General features: G+C 36.9%; 1 protein-coding gene across 2 annotated transcripts in view; it reads right to left on the bottom strand.

Annotated features, from left to right (window-relative positions):
* The window catches only part of CBLB (Cbl proto-oncogene B, E3 ubiquitin protein ligase), a 326701-nt gene that overhangs the window by 296733 nt on the left and 14149 nt on the right, over nucleotides 1–15819 (bottom strand). For both annotated transcript variants that reach the window (XM_006872287.1, XM_006872286.1), the window contains exon 2: nucleotides 6909–7159. In XM_006872287.1, the coding sequence (XP_006872349.1) occupies nucleotides 6909–7159 (251 nt within the window). The remainder of the gene's footprint in view (nucleotides 1–6908; nucleotides 7160–15819) is intronic.

The following is a 15819-nucleotide window of genomic DNA, read 5'->3' as shown; positions in this document are numbered from 1 at the left end:
ATCTCTAAATTCTGGTGGGATACATTCAAGGTCGTATTTTGGCTCTTATGGACTTGTTTTCATTTTCTTTAGCTTTAGTTTGAATTTGCATGTGAGTAATTGATGGTCTGTTTCACAGTCTGCCTGTGGCCTTATTACTAGGTCATAAAAAAAATGAAATTTGGCGACATGCCACAACATTTTGCTTAGTCACAAAAGAACAAATATTACATGATCCTACTGACTCGATGTAACTTAACAACCACAACAACATCAATGTGATAGGTAGAACTGCAGTTGCTTTGGCAGGGCCACACCAAATGATTTCACAGGCCTTATGTGGCCTGCCACCACTCCTCTGCCAGTTTATCCGACTGTGGAGTAGCTTACAAGTTGCTGTGATTCTAGAAACTATGCCATAGGTATTTTAAACACCAGCAGGATCACCCACAGTAGACAGGTTTCAGCTGAGATTCCAAACAGAGACAGACTAGGAAGAAGGAAAGACAAGCTACTTTCGAATATTTAGTCATAGAATACTTTATATATATCAGTGGAACTCTATACGCACTGAATGTCTAGTATTGAAAAATGGTAGAGAGCACCAGAATACTGTTAGATATAGTGCCAGATGAGGCCCTCAGGTAAGAAGGTACTCAAAATATAACTGGGGATGAGCTGCTTCCTTAAAGTAGAGTTGACCGTGATAACCCGAAAGGAGCAAAACCTCTGGGAACTTCATTTGATGATGGGGCACAACTAAAAACAAGGAGAAACAGCTGTAAACACCCATTAATAATCCGAACATGGAATGTACGCAGTATAAATCTAGTAAAATTAGAAACTATCATAAATGAAATGGAATGCATAAATACTAATATCCTAAACATTATTGAGTTGAAAGGGACTGGTATTGGCTATTTGGAATCTGACAATAACATGGTTTACTATGCCAAGAATATCAAATTGCAGAGGAATGGTATCCCATTCATCATAAAAAAGAACATATCAAGGTCTGTCTTGAAGTACAATCATATCTGTGACAGAATAATATCTATACACCTACTAGGAAGACCAGTCAGTGATACTATTATTCAAATTTACGGACCAAGCACTAAAACCAGTGATGATGAATTGAAGAATTTTACCAACTTTGTTAATCTGAAATTGATCAAGCAGGTCATCACAATGTATTGATAATTACTGGCAATCAGAATACAAAGGTTGCAAACAATGAGAAAGGATCAGACTCAGAAAATACAACCTTGAAGATAGAAAGATCTGCTGGAGGTCACATGACAGAATTTCACAAAACTAATGGTGTATTCATTGCAAATACCTTTTTAAACATCATAATAGAAGACTATACATAAGGACCACACTAGACAGAATACACAAAAATCAAACTGACTACATCTGTGGAAAGAGAGTGAAAATGCTCCACATCATCAGCCAAAACAAGGCCAGGGGCAGAATGTAATACAGACCATCAATAGATGATCATACGCATGTTCACGCTGAAGCTAAAGAAAATTAAAACAAGTCCACAAGAGCCAAAACATGACCTTGAATATACCCACCCGAATTTAGAGATCATCTGAAAAACAGATTTGGTGCATTAGATACTAAAGACCAAAGACCAGAGTTGTGAGATGATATCAAGAACATCATACAGGAAGAAAGAAAAAGGTCATTAAGAAGACAAGAAAGATGGAAAAGACCAAATGGATGTTGAAGATAGTCTGAAACTTGCTCTCCAGCATAGGGATGCTAAAGCAAATGGAAAAAATTAGGATGTGAAAGAGCTGAACAGAAAATTTCAAAGGTCACCTTAAGAAGAGGAGTCAAATATATGTGCTCATTCCAAGTAAAGGTGACCCAATGGAATGCAGAAATCATCAGACACTTATAGCATTAATACCGCATGCAAGTAGAATCTTGCAAAAGACAAAACAAAAACAGCTGCAACCATACATTGACAGAGAACTTCCAGAGGATCAAGCTGGATTCAGAAGAGGACATGGATGAACTATTGTTGTTGTTGTTATGTGCCGTGGAGTCGGTTACAACTCATAGCGACCCTGTACAGGGTTTCCGAGGCTGTAAATCTTAATGGGAGCAGAAAGCCTCATCTTTTTCCCGCGGAGCGGCTGGTAGTTTCGAACTGCTGACCTTGTGGTTCGCAGCCCAATTCGTAACCACTTCGCTACCAGAGCTCCTTGGATGAACTATAAAGAAGGTTACACAAGTGAGCAGAGCAGAAATGGGGAAAGAGAGAGGCCAAGTATCATGAAGATTGCCCAGAAGCAGAGGCTCAGAAGAGACAAAACACTCCTCCAGAGTCAACATAGAGAAAAAGCTGCCTAAGAATAAACACTCAATCTCAGCATTGGTTTCAAATGCAAGGTCGGTGGTTCAAACTTACCAGCCACTCCTCAGAAACCCTCTACAGGGTTGCTATGAGTTGGAACCAGCTTGATGGTACACAACAATAACAGTAGAGCTGGAGAGCTAGTACACCGAACAAGGGCTTCTGACCTCCCAAAATGTGAGAAAATAAATTTTTGTTAAAACAAAACAAAAAAGGACATGGAACTAGGGATATCATTGCTGACAGATGGATCTTGGTTGAAAGCAGAGAATACATTATCAACTTTGCAAAGGCTTTGATTGTGTGGATCATGACAAGCAATGGACAACATTGTGGAGAATCAGTGATCCATAACACTCAATTGTGCCTACTGAGGAACCTGTACATAGACCAATAGGTAACAAGTTGTTCAAGCAGAACAAGGTAACACTGAATGGTTTAAAATTAGGAAAGGTATGTGACAGAGTTGTATTCTTTCATCATATTTATTCAATCTGTATAATGAACAAATAACAAAGAAGCTGGATTATATGAATAAAAGCATGGCATCAGGACTGGAGGAAGACTCATTAACAACCTGTGATATGCAGATGATACAACCTTGCTTGCTGAAAGCTAAGAGGACTTAAAATACTTACTGATGAAGATCAAAGATCACAGTCTTTGCTATAGGTTGCATCTCAATGTAAAGAAAACAATAATCTTCACCCCTGGACCGAAAAACAACATCCATATAAATGGAGAAAAGGTTGAAGTTGTCAAAAGCTTCATTTTGCTTGGATCAAACATCAACACTCACGGAAGAGTCAGTCAAATAATTAAATGACATATTGCATTGAAAACAAATCTACTGTACAAGACCTGTTTAAAGTGTTCAAAGAGAAAAGATGTCAGTTTGAGGACTAAGATGCACCTAACCCAAGCCACAGTACTTTCAGTAATCTCATATGCATATGAAAGCTGGATAGTGAATAAGGAAGATCAAAGAAGAACTGATGGCATTTGAGTTATGGTGTTGGAGGAGAATATCGAAATTACCATGGACTTCCAAAACAAGAAACAGATCTGTGTTAGAAGAAGTACATCCAGAATCTTCCTTGGAAGCCAGGATGGCCAGACTTCCTCTCTCATACACTGGACATATTATTAGGAGGGACTAGGACTTGGAGAAGTATAGTTAGTATGTTTGGTAAAGTGGATGATTGGACAAAAAGAGGAAGATCCCCAACAAGATGGAGTAGCATAGTGGTGGCAGCAATGGGCTCCAGTATAGCAGATTGTGAGATTGGTGCAGGATCAGACAATGTTTCATTCTGTTGTGCACAGGGTTGCTAAGAGTTGGTGCTGATTCGATGGCACCTAACAAAAACAAAAACACACAGCCTGCAGGCCAGATGATCTCTACCCTTGCAATTCAGGGTCACTAAAAGTCTGAACCAACTCGATAGCACTTAACAACAATATCAGCTGTAGAAGAAATAAATGCTAGTAGGACAAATGGTTGAGGCCCTGGCTGCTAACCAAAAGGTTGACAGATCAAACCCACCAAGTGACCCAATGGCAGAAAAATCTGACAACCTACTTCTATAAAGACTACATCCAAGAAAACTCTTTGGGGCACAGTTCCACTATATCACACAGGATCACTCTGAGTGAAAAGTGACTCGATGTACCTAACAATAATACTAGAAGCAGGGGCAGAAGGGAAAGGAAAAGACAGAGTCATTGTTTAGGGGGTACTGAATTTCTGTTAAGGGTTACAGAACAGTTTTTAAATGGATAATGGTTATGGTGCTACAACATGAATAACAAAATTAATGCACTGAATTGCACATGCAAAAAATGTTAAACTACAAATGCTTTGTTGCATACATTTTACCACAACAGCAACAAAGTTTTATGCCTTTCATCCTGTTATGAGATTCTATAAATGAAATGGTATTATGAATTATAATATAATTAGATGCTTATCAAATGCAAATTTTATATAAACACAGCTATTCTCAGAACCCTATCAGAAAATGGAATATGGGTAATAGCAACATCCAAGTAGGGATACGCTATGTATCAGCAGAGAAACAAACAAATTTTATCTTAGGGTTGCATCAAGGAGAGTGACCAAAATTTCCTTGCTGATGAGAAATATCCACAAATACAGAGAATTTTCAGAGTTGCCTCATCAGAACCGGTTAACATTATTAGATCTATCACCCTCTATGGAAATATAATAAACAAAAATGTACCAGATTTCTCATGAAATGTTTCTATATAAAAAGGCAAAAACATTAAAATACATGAAACTATAAAATTTCCACTGAGAAAATGTTTCACGTTTCTAAGAAAGTTGTAAATGAAGAATATGAAGTTTACCACATCATCTATTACTAAAAATTTCTACACCAAGATTTTCAGTGTTCTGATACTCTAAAAAACCATAACTGAACAGATTATTGACCAACAAGAATTGCAGTACTAAAAATGTGAATATGAAGTAGAACGATATTTGTAAAACAACGTAAAGTTTTTTAGGTCAATGGTTAAACTACAAGGCAAAAAATAGATTTTTTAGCATAAACATCTCACTTCCCTTTATCTTGGCCATTCTTGAAAAGCCTGTACAAATAATCACTATGGTAGCTCTACTTTATATCTGGTATCCCTTGCCAATTCAAATTCTATTGGAAGTACTGGAGAGAGTCTCAGAGCTTTGAAGCTAAAAGGCAAGTTTGAAGCTTAAACATTATCATTCTCAAAGTAAGAAAACTGTGTTCAAAGAATATGATGTGATGTGTCCAGTTGCATACTTGGTTTGATAACTATGATTATGTTGGAGTTCATCACTAACTTAGATAGCAAATTATACATCAGTGCACATTTATACCATTTTACATTAAGCAAAGGTTTTATCTATGTTTGAATCTGATGGCTTTACTCATTCTAGGTATTTATTTGACCAGTATTTATAACAAACCTTTGAATCTACGTTTGTTGTTGTTGTTAAGTGCTGTGGAGTCAGTTCTGACCCATAGTGACCCTGTACAGGGTTTCCGAGGCTGTATTTAGGCTGTACAACCCTATGCAAAGTCATTTGAACAGCAAGGTCAGCAGTTCAAACTCACCAGCCACTCCTCAGAAACCCTACAGAGGGTCACTAAAGGAACTCTGGTAGCGTAGAGGTTACAAATCGGGCTGTGAACCTCAGAAACAGCAGTTAGAAACTACTAGTTGTTTTGCGGGAGAAAGATGAGGCTTTCTGCTCCCGTAAAGATTTTCAGCCTTGGAAACCCTGTACAGAGTCACTATGAGTCGGAACCAACTCCATGGCACATAATAACAACAACATGGGTCTGAAGTAACTCTACAGTACTTAACAACAACATGCTGCATTAAACTAAATGAAGCTAATTTTCAGGCTTGAAATAAATATTAGAGGGCTCTTAAAAGTTTTCCTTTCCAAGGGGACTTTAGAAAGTTTGTGGAAAACTGCACTATCTTTTCATTTCATTTTTTCCACAGTTTTGCCACCCTGCTTTATATAAGGAAATTAAAACCCAAAGAAGTGATATTTGTGATTCAGAATGACCTGGTGATCTACTTCTAAAAATCTGTCCATGAAAACTCTAATAAGGGTCACAGTGTCTGAGCACCCACGGAACATAGGGATGTATGTGCAAGATGGTGCAAGATTAGCAAGCTTTTGTTTTTGGGTGGTTTTTTTTTTCCCCCATTTTGCATGTGGTCAATATGAGTCAGGGATCAACACAACAGCTGCTAACAACAACAAAATCCAGAGATGTTAAACGTCTTACACCCAAATTTAGCTTAACTAATGATAAGACCCTCATAGTTTGATTTTTTTTCCAATTTGAAAATCTAAATGGACTACCATTAGTAACAGCTATTCTAGATATATTTTGAAAGACTCCAAAAATGGAAAATGATGACTACATTTGGTTTAAAATAAATCAAATTATTTCATACTGAAATAGCTAAATAGTAAACTTTAATGAGCAGTCCCTAAACCAAAAATCTTGACTACAAAATGCAGATTCAGATATTACTTTGGTCTTTGCTATTAGGCGCTTGTTGTTGTTGTTGTTAAGTGCCGTGGAGTTGGTTCCGACCCATAGCGACCCTGTACAGGGTTTCCGAGGGTGTAAATCCTTACGGGAGTAGAAAGCCTCATCTTTCTCCCGCGGAGCGGCTGGTAGTTTCGAACTGCTGACCTTGAGGTTCACAGCCCGATTCGTAACCACTACGCTATGTCCTAAAATCATTTTCTCATTGATAGTCAATGTTTGGAGATATGAAGCAATGTCTCTGACTGCACATCTCTCATGCGCAGATCAAGGCTGCATCGTAAGAACACTATATGAAGAACTAGTTACTACCATAAACAAAAGTATGCAAATGTACAACCTCTAAGGCATGTGAAAAGCAAATACACAAACAGAATGACACTTCTGGAAAACAAGTAGACAGTGACATTTATGTTAACTATAATGAAAAAAGCGGCATGAATGACTTTAAAAATAAAAACCAAATGAAATATTCTTACCTGTCCTGGGACTGCTCCTCATACATTCTCTCCTTGCCTTCTTTAAAGAGTCGTATCGCCCGTTTTGACTTTTTCATTAGACTATCAATGTAAATTTTAAAATATTCATTCTCACTGAGTTGGGCAAGTTTCTGGTTATCATCATATTTACTTAATATAAGTCGTAAATGTTGATATGTATCAGGTAAAATATCAAGTATATATGGTGGGCTATTCTTCAACTGAAGTTTGGGATTTTGGCACAGTCTCACCTAAAAAAAAAAAAAAAAAAAAAAGACAGAAATAAGACATTTTCATAGGAATCCCAATTCATTATTCCAAAAAACATTATACATTTATATAATTAAGTACTGTTTCTTCATTTTCTATAGTAAAAAATATTATATTAAATTATTACTATCTACAAATAACTGGTAAATTAACATCTGCTTTAATGTAATTAAATCCTCTTTCCTTCTTCCATTCAGCCTTTCCTGTATCATTCTTACTATCAATCCCTAATATTCTCAGTCTCTTTACTATAAATGCCCAATTATTCACAGCTTAATAGAATCCCTGCATACTAATCACTGTATACCACTAATAGTCTTGTTTTAAATAAAAATGAGGAAATGGGCCTCTTCTTTAAACATTATTTTACTACACTGAACTCCTGCTAAAGCTCGTTCATGGATTCTAATTAATGTTTTGGCATATTTTCCCAAAGGACAATAAAACAAAGAGCACAATTTTAATAACTGAGTCATTAAGTTGTAAATGGGTGTCAGGCCAGAACTAGTCTTTTCCACTTCCCCTTACTTACAACTATACCCATAAACATGCTATATAACGGTTCAGTCATCCACAGGTGGTACTTAACCACTGGGGCATTCAGGACTGCCTGCAGAATTGAAGATACCTTCTGCCAGCAAGAAAATGTTAGTTGTTCCACTATGTAAATTAAATATAAGTATATAAATTAACTTATATGTATTCATGTGATTTATCCCAGAGTTTCTCAAGCTCATTTTTACTCCTTTAATGAGAACAAGGAGTAGTGGTGTGGCACTGTGGGTTAATGCACCAGACTGCAAAGCCGTTTGAACTGCACAGTTGGCAGTTCAAGCTCACCAGCTGCTCCTCAGAAACCAACTTGACGGCACTTAACAACAACAACGAGAACAAAAAGAATCCTGAAATTAAAAATAAAAATTAAGTAAATCACTGAGAATTACAGAGTATTAAAACTATAAGGAGCTCTGGTAGCGTAGTGGGTACAAGTCAGACTGCTAACCTGAAGGTCAGCAGTTTGAAACTACCAGCGGTTTTGTGGGAGAAAGATGAGGCTTTCTACTCCCATAAAGATTTACAGCCTCCACGGCACACCAACAACAACAACAATATACACTCTGGAACTTCATAGCACTCTTACAAAAAGCAAACCTTGGTGGCACAATGGTTAAGCTCTTGGGTGCAGTTCAGAGCTACCAGCTGCCCTGCAACAGAAAGCTGTGACACGCTATTTCCATAAATTAGAGTTGTTGTTAAGTGCCGTCGAGTCGGTTTCGACCCATAGCGACCCTGTACAGGGTTTCCGAGGGTGTAAATCTTTACGGGAGTAGAAAGCCTGATCTTTCTCCCGTGGAGCAGCTGGTAGTTTCGAACCGCTGACCTTAAGGTTCACAGCCCGATTCGTAACCACTACGCTACCAGTACAGCCTTGGAAACCCTACAGAGCAGTTCTACTCTGTCCTGTAGCGTTGCTATGAGTAGGAATCCACTTGAAGGTAACAGATAGGTATGATGAAGCTAATGACCGTTAACATGGATGGTCATCTTCTAAGGTCTGAATCATAATTTTTAAAATATAATTTTCATGAAAAAGATATAAGCACAATTGGTTAAGATTACAGTCTTCTTCCAATATACTTACTTTTTTAGCATATTCAACCTCCTATTAAGGTGGCAATAGAGTCCTGATGTGTCACTGGAGGATAATACACTGGACAACAAGGTCAGTTTGGGCAGCAAGGGCCACAGTTCAAACACACCAGCTGCTCCTCAGAAGCCCTATACAGGGTTGCTAAGAGTCAAAACCGACTAAATGGCACATAACAACAAGTTTGCAATGGAGCAGTCAAGGGCATTTGTGGGATCTAATTAATGTAAACTTGAATTGGAGAAATATTTAGTAAGAATGGTGTAGTGGAAAATATATGTGGGACACATAGTCATTTCTGTGGTGGTAGTGGTAATGGTTGTGTACTGCCAAGTCGGTTCCAACTCACAGTAACCTGGTATAGGGTTTCCAAGGAGAGCAGAAACCCTCATCTTTCTCCCACAGAGCAGCTGATATATTCTAACTGCTGATTGCACAGTGAGCAGCCCAACTAGTAACCCACTATGCTACCAGGCTCCTTAGTCACTTCAGCAAATAGCTTAATTAGTGTCTTTTTTTTTTTTTTTTTTTTTAAGTCTTCAGGAATACTTCAAGTGCCCACAGTACTAAATAGCCCAGTATGAGGAAAGGATAGACAATTTCAAATTTGCCACCTGACCACGTATATGGCATCCAGTACTGTATGTATGTTCACAGAAGAGGATCAAAGCAGTCTACATTATTTCTCGGACTTTTCTATGTTGCTAGATTTGTCACCTTTTCAAAATTTTTAATTTGCTGTGACTAAGTTATTCTAAACAAAATCCATTTTAATATCTAATTGCGTGTTTGTACATTGTTATTTGTATTTCTTATTTCTTTAAAGGGGCCTTGTAATTTAAATTGTATGCTTCAGATTCCACAAAACATGGATTTTTCTTGGCTATAAATGTGCCTGGTTCAAGAACTATAAACAATAAATCAAGGAAACAATAAAATGAAGTAAGGGCAATCATACTTAGTATCTTACTTTCTTCAAAAAAGAAAACAAAAAAAAAACCTTATCATTTTTTGTACTGAAAAGAATCTGCCTCAAATTAAACAAGCATCAACCCCTATTCCCTAAATTAAACCAACCATTTCTCACATTAATCTAACACATTATCATATGTTCCTCTTCTTTGTATAACACTGTTGTTGCCAGGTGACCTCTACTCAATTCCGAATCATAACAATATTATATGATATATATAATAACAACACAACATAATGAAAGAATGCAGGGTCCTGCACTATCTTTTATCATTGTTGATAAGATTGAGCCTATTTTGCACCACTATGCCAATACATCTCATTTGGCATCTTCCTCTTCTCTGAACCCCACTTTACCAAGTATGATATCCTTTTCCAGGGACTGGTTCTATCTGATAATATATCCGAAATCTGAGAGATGACATCTGGCCATCCTGACTTCTAAGGAGCATTCTGGTTGTACATCTTACAACACAGATCTATTTGTTCTTACATCAGTCCATGGTACTTTTAATACTCTTCTCCAATACCACAATTCAAATGCACCAATTCTTCCAAGGTCTTTCTTATTCACTGTCCAACTTCCACATGCATATAAAGCTATCAATGTTATTTACTGGTTCAGTAGTGGGTATTTTTGTTTCCTTTACATTGAGATGCAATCTTTACTGAAGGCTGTGGTCTTTGACCTTCATCATTGAGTATTTTAAGTCCTCTTCACTTTCAGCAAACAAGATTGTAACATCTGCATACAGCAGGTTGTTAGTGAGTCTTCCTCCCATCCTGATGCCATACTTTTCTTCACATTATACACCTTCTTAGATTATTTGCTCAGTGTATGAACTGATAAGGCAGTGAAAGGATACAACCCTGATGTGCACCTTTCCTGATTTCCAACCATTCAGTATCCCCTTGTTCTGTTCCAACAGCTGCCTTTTGTTCTATGTATAGGTTCCTCATGAGCACAACCAAGTTCTGGAATACCCACTCTTCGAAATGTTATCCATAGCTTGTCATGATCCACACAGCCGAAAGTCTTTGCATAATTGGTAAAACACAAGTTAACATCTCTACGGTATTATCTGCTTTCATCTAAGATCCATCTAATGTCAGCACTAATATTCCTCATTCCACATCTTCATCTGTATCCAGTTGAACCTCTTGTAATTCTCTATCAATACTGAAGCTGTTTGAATTAGCTGCTGTAAAATTGCACTTGCATATGATATTTGTTGTTTTCTGTTTCATAGAACTTTGCTATTATTTCATTATGTTTTGATTTGCATCTCTGTAAAGGCTAATAATGATAGAGCTCTGGTAGCGTAGTGGTTACGAATCGGACTGCGAACCTTAAGGTCAGCAGTTTCAAATTACCAGCTGTTCCACAGGAGAAAGATGAGGCTTTCTGCTCCCAAAAAGATTTACAGCCTCGGAAACCCTGTACAGGGTCGCTATGAGTCAGAACCGATGCCACGGCACATAACAAAAACAACAAAGGCTAATGATCATGAGCATTTTTTCATATGCTTGTTGGTTGCCAGAATGTATTCTTTAGTGAAGTGTCTGTTCACGTCCTATGTCCATTTTCTAACTGGGTTGTTAGCCTTTTTCTTGTAGATGTGTTGAAGTTTTCTATACATTTTAAGAGATTAGTACCCTGTCTGACATTGTTGCAAAAAATTTTTCAGTCTGTTGTGTCCCTATTTACTCTTTTGGTGAAATCTTTTCATGCACCTAAGTATCTAATTTTTAGGAGGTCCCAGTCACCTAATCTATCTTCTGCTATTTGTGTGTTTGGTGCAATGGTTGGCAGTGCATTTATGCCATTGATGAAAACTCCCAAGTTTGTCCCTATTTTTCATGATCTTTATAGTTTAAGGCTTTCTTTACATTTAGGTCTTTACTCCACATTATTTCCTTAGTGTACAGTGAAAGATATGGGTCTTGTTTTATTCTTCTGCAAATGGATTTGCAATTCTACCAGCACCATTTGTTGGAAAGACTATCTCTTCCCCATTTAATATGCTTTTATACTTTGTCAAAGATCAGCTGACTGTTTTATTTATCTATGTATCGTTCATTGTACCAATATCAAGCTGTTTTGACCACTATGGCTGTGTAGTATTCTTTGAGATCAGGAAATGAGAGGGCTCCAATACTGTTCTTCTTAAGCAGTGCTTTACTTAACCAAGCTCTCTTTACTTTCTATATAAAATTAGATGACTTTTTTTCCATTCTATTAAAGAATTATGTTGGAATTTAGATTGGGATTATGTTATATCTATAGATTGCTTCGATCATTCGTACGTCAGTTTGTCGTATTATGATGGCTTGCATGTTGCTGTGATGCTGGAAGATATGCCACAGGTATTTTGAATACTAGCAAGTTCACCCACAGTGGACAGGTTTCAACTGAGTTTCCAAATGAAGACAGAGTAGGAAAAAGAAGACACAAATTACTTCCGCATAATTAGTCACTGAAAGTCTTAATAACAGTGGAATACTGTGAACACCAGATTCTTTAATTCCGAAAGATTATGAGGAGCGCCAGAATATTGTCAGATACAGTGTCAGAAGATGAGTCTCTCAGGTTGGAAGGGACTCAAAATACAACTGCAAAAGAGATGCCTTCTAAAAGTAGAGTTAACCGTAATAATATACATGCAGTAAAGCTTTCAGGACACGGAATGTACAAAGCATGAACCCAAGAAAAGTGGAAATTGTATAAAATGAAATGGAACTCATAAACACTGGTATCTTAGGCATTAGTGAGCTGAAATGGACTGGTATTGGCCATTTTTAATCTGACAATCATATGGTTTACTATGCTGGGAATAACAAACTGAAGAGGAATGATGTCACATTCACCATCAAAAAGAACATACCAAGATCTATACTGAAGTACGTATTGAAGTATCTGTGTTAGGACAATATCCATACATAATATAGGAAGCATAATAGGAAGACCAGTCTATACCACTATTATTTAAATTTAAGTACCAACCACTAAAGTCAGTGATGATGAAATTGAAGAATTCTACCAAGTTAAGTCTGAAATTTATCAAGCAGGCAATCAAGTTCTATGATAATTACTGGTGAGTTAGAAACTAAGGGGAAGGATCAGTTGTTGGAAAATACGGCCTTGGTGACAGACACAGTGTTGTAGAGAGCATGATAAAATTTGCAAGACAAATGATTTCTCCATTGAAATACCTTTTTTAAACAACATAAAAAATGACTATATACATGGGCCTCACCAGATGGAATACATAAAAATCAAATAGAAAATATCTGTGGAAAAGCTCCATATCATCAGCCAAAACAAGGTCAGGGGGAGAATATGAAACAGACCAACAACTGCTCATATACAGTTCAGACTGAAGCTGAAGAAAATTAAAACAAGTCTACAAGAGCCTAAATATGACCTTGAATGTATCTGACCTGAATTTCTAGATCATCATAGGAACAGATTTAATGCATTAGTCACAAAGACCACAGACAAGAAGTTGTGGAATGACATTAAGAACATATAGTTAGAAATCTAAAGGTAAATAAAAAGGGAAAGACCAAAATGCGTGTCAGAAGAGACTCTGAAACTTGTGCTCTCCAGTGTAGATATGCTAAACAATGGGAAGAAATGAGGAGGCAAAAGAGTTGAATAGAAAATTTCAAAGGTCAGTTCAAGAAGACATGGTCAAATATATTATAACAAATTGTGCAAAGACCTGGAATTATAAAACCAAAGGAAAAGAACACACTCAAGCTGAGGGAACTGAAGGAAAAAAATTATGTCTCAATATGAAATACTTAAGGATTCTATGGGCAAAATACTGAATGATGCAGAAACTATCAAAAGAAGATGGAAGGAATACACAGAGTCACTGTACAAAATGAAATAGTCGATGTTCAACGATTTCAAGAGGCAGCATATGATCAAAACCCAATGATACTGAAGAAAGATGTCCAAGGTGAATTGAAGGCATTGGCAAACAACAAGGTGTGGGGAATTGATGGAATACAAATTGAAATCTTTCAACAAACTAATGTAGCACTGGAAGCACTCACTCATCTGTGCAAAGAAATTTGGAAGACAACTACTTGAGCAAATGATTGGAAGAGATCAACATTTCTGCCCATGTCAAAGAGAGGTGACCCAGAGGAATGCATAAACAATTGGACAATAGCATTAATACTCCATGCAAGTAAAATTTTGCTAAAAGATAATTCAAAAACGGCTGCAGCCATATATTGACAGAGAAGCTCCCAGAGGTTCAAGCTGGATTCAGAAGAGGATATGGAATGAGGGCTATCATTGCTGATGTCAGATGGATCTTGACTAAAAGCAGAGATTACCAGAAAGATGTTAACCTGAACATTACTGAATACGCAAAGGCTTTCATTTGTTTGGCTCAAGACAAGCAACGGGTAACATTACGGAGAATGAGTATTCTGGAACACTTAAATGTGCTCATGAGGAATCTGTACATAGACCAAGAGGCTTATTCAAACACAACAAGGGAACACTGAATGTTTTAAAATTAGGAAAGGTGTGTATCAGGTTTGTATACTTCACCATACTTCAGTTTGTATGTTGAGGAAATAATCCAAGAAGCTATATTATATGAAGAAACACATGGCATCAGGATTGGAGGAAGACTCATTAACAACCTGCGATATGCAGATGATACAACCTTGTTGCTGAAAGTGAAGAGGACTTAAAATACTTACCGATGAAGATCAAAGTACACAGCCTTAGGTATGAGCTGTACCTCAATGTAAATGAAACAAAAATCTTCACCACTTGACCAATAAACAACATCCATATATACGGAGAAAAGATTGAAGTTGTCAAAGACTTCATTTTGCTCTGATCCAACATCAACACTCATAGAAGCAGCAGTAACAAAATCAAACGAAATCTGCTGCACACGACCTCTTTAACTTGTCAAAGAGCAAAAATGTCAGGTTGAGGAATAAGATGCACCTGATCCAAACCATGGTATTTTTCAATAACCTCATATGCATGCGAAAATTGGACAGTGAACAAAGAAGACCATAGAAAAACTGATGCTTTTGAGTTATGGTGTTACAGGAAAATACTGCCATTTTTGACAATTTCCAATTTTCCTAGATTCATACATCATACATTCCATGTTCCAATTATTATTGATGCTTATAGCTTTTTTCCTCATTTTGAATTGTGACCCATCAGCAAATAAGGGTCCAGAAAGCTTTATTCTGTGCAAGTCATCATGGTGAATTCTACTTTGAGGAGGCAGCTCTTCCCCAGTCATATTTGGAGTGCCCTCCATCCTGAGAGGCTCACCTTCTGGCACAATAACTGATGATACCCTGGTGCTATGTTAATATTCAATATTTTTGTGCTCTCTGACAGAGTTCTACTGCTATTCATAAGGTCTTCAGTGACTAAATATTCTTAAGTCATTTTCCTCTCCTTGCTAGTCTCTCTTACTCTGGAAACACAGCTGAAACCTGTCCACCGTGGGTGTTCCCTGCTGCTATTTAAAATACTAATGGCATACCTTCTAGAATCACAACAACATGCAAGTCACCATAATAAAACAAACTATCAGACAAGTGGTGTGCTCTTTGTATACATTACCTAAAACAGAACTGTCTAGCACATAGCACATATTAATAAATGGGTGAATGGATGGATTGTTTGATTTTGAAGCACTTTTTATGTATATTGTATACATATATTTTGACTGTATTATTTTATTTCTTTTCAGGACTAAACTCTTATAGTATTCAAATTAATAATCCAAACATACAGACTTAACTCAAACATAAGAATATTATTTTGATTTCCTAAAGAAATTCTTTAACATACTCTTATGTTAAAGAGTAAGCATCTCATTTATCAAACAATACCAAAAATTTACAAAAAATAGTCAAATTAGCTGATAAGGAATAACCCCCCCTTTTTTTTGCTGATACTTTGATAAAACTAGAGAAGCTCATTTTCTCTTAAAAACTAACTAAGTGTCAAATAGGCAA

Source organism: Chrysochloris asiatica, unplaced genomic scaffold (genome assembly GCF_000296735.1).
Source record: "Chrysochloris asiatica unplaced genomic scaffold, ChrAsi1.0 scaffold00191, whole genome shotgun sequence".
NCBI lineage: Eukaryota > Metazoa > Chordata > Mammalia > Afrosoricida > Chrysochloridae > Chrysochloris > Chrysochloris asiatica.
The sequence above is the reverse complement of the archived record's forward strand: the minus strand, read 5'-3'. Positions and strand labels throughout refer to the sequence as shown.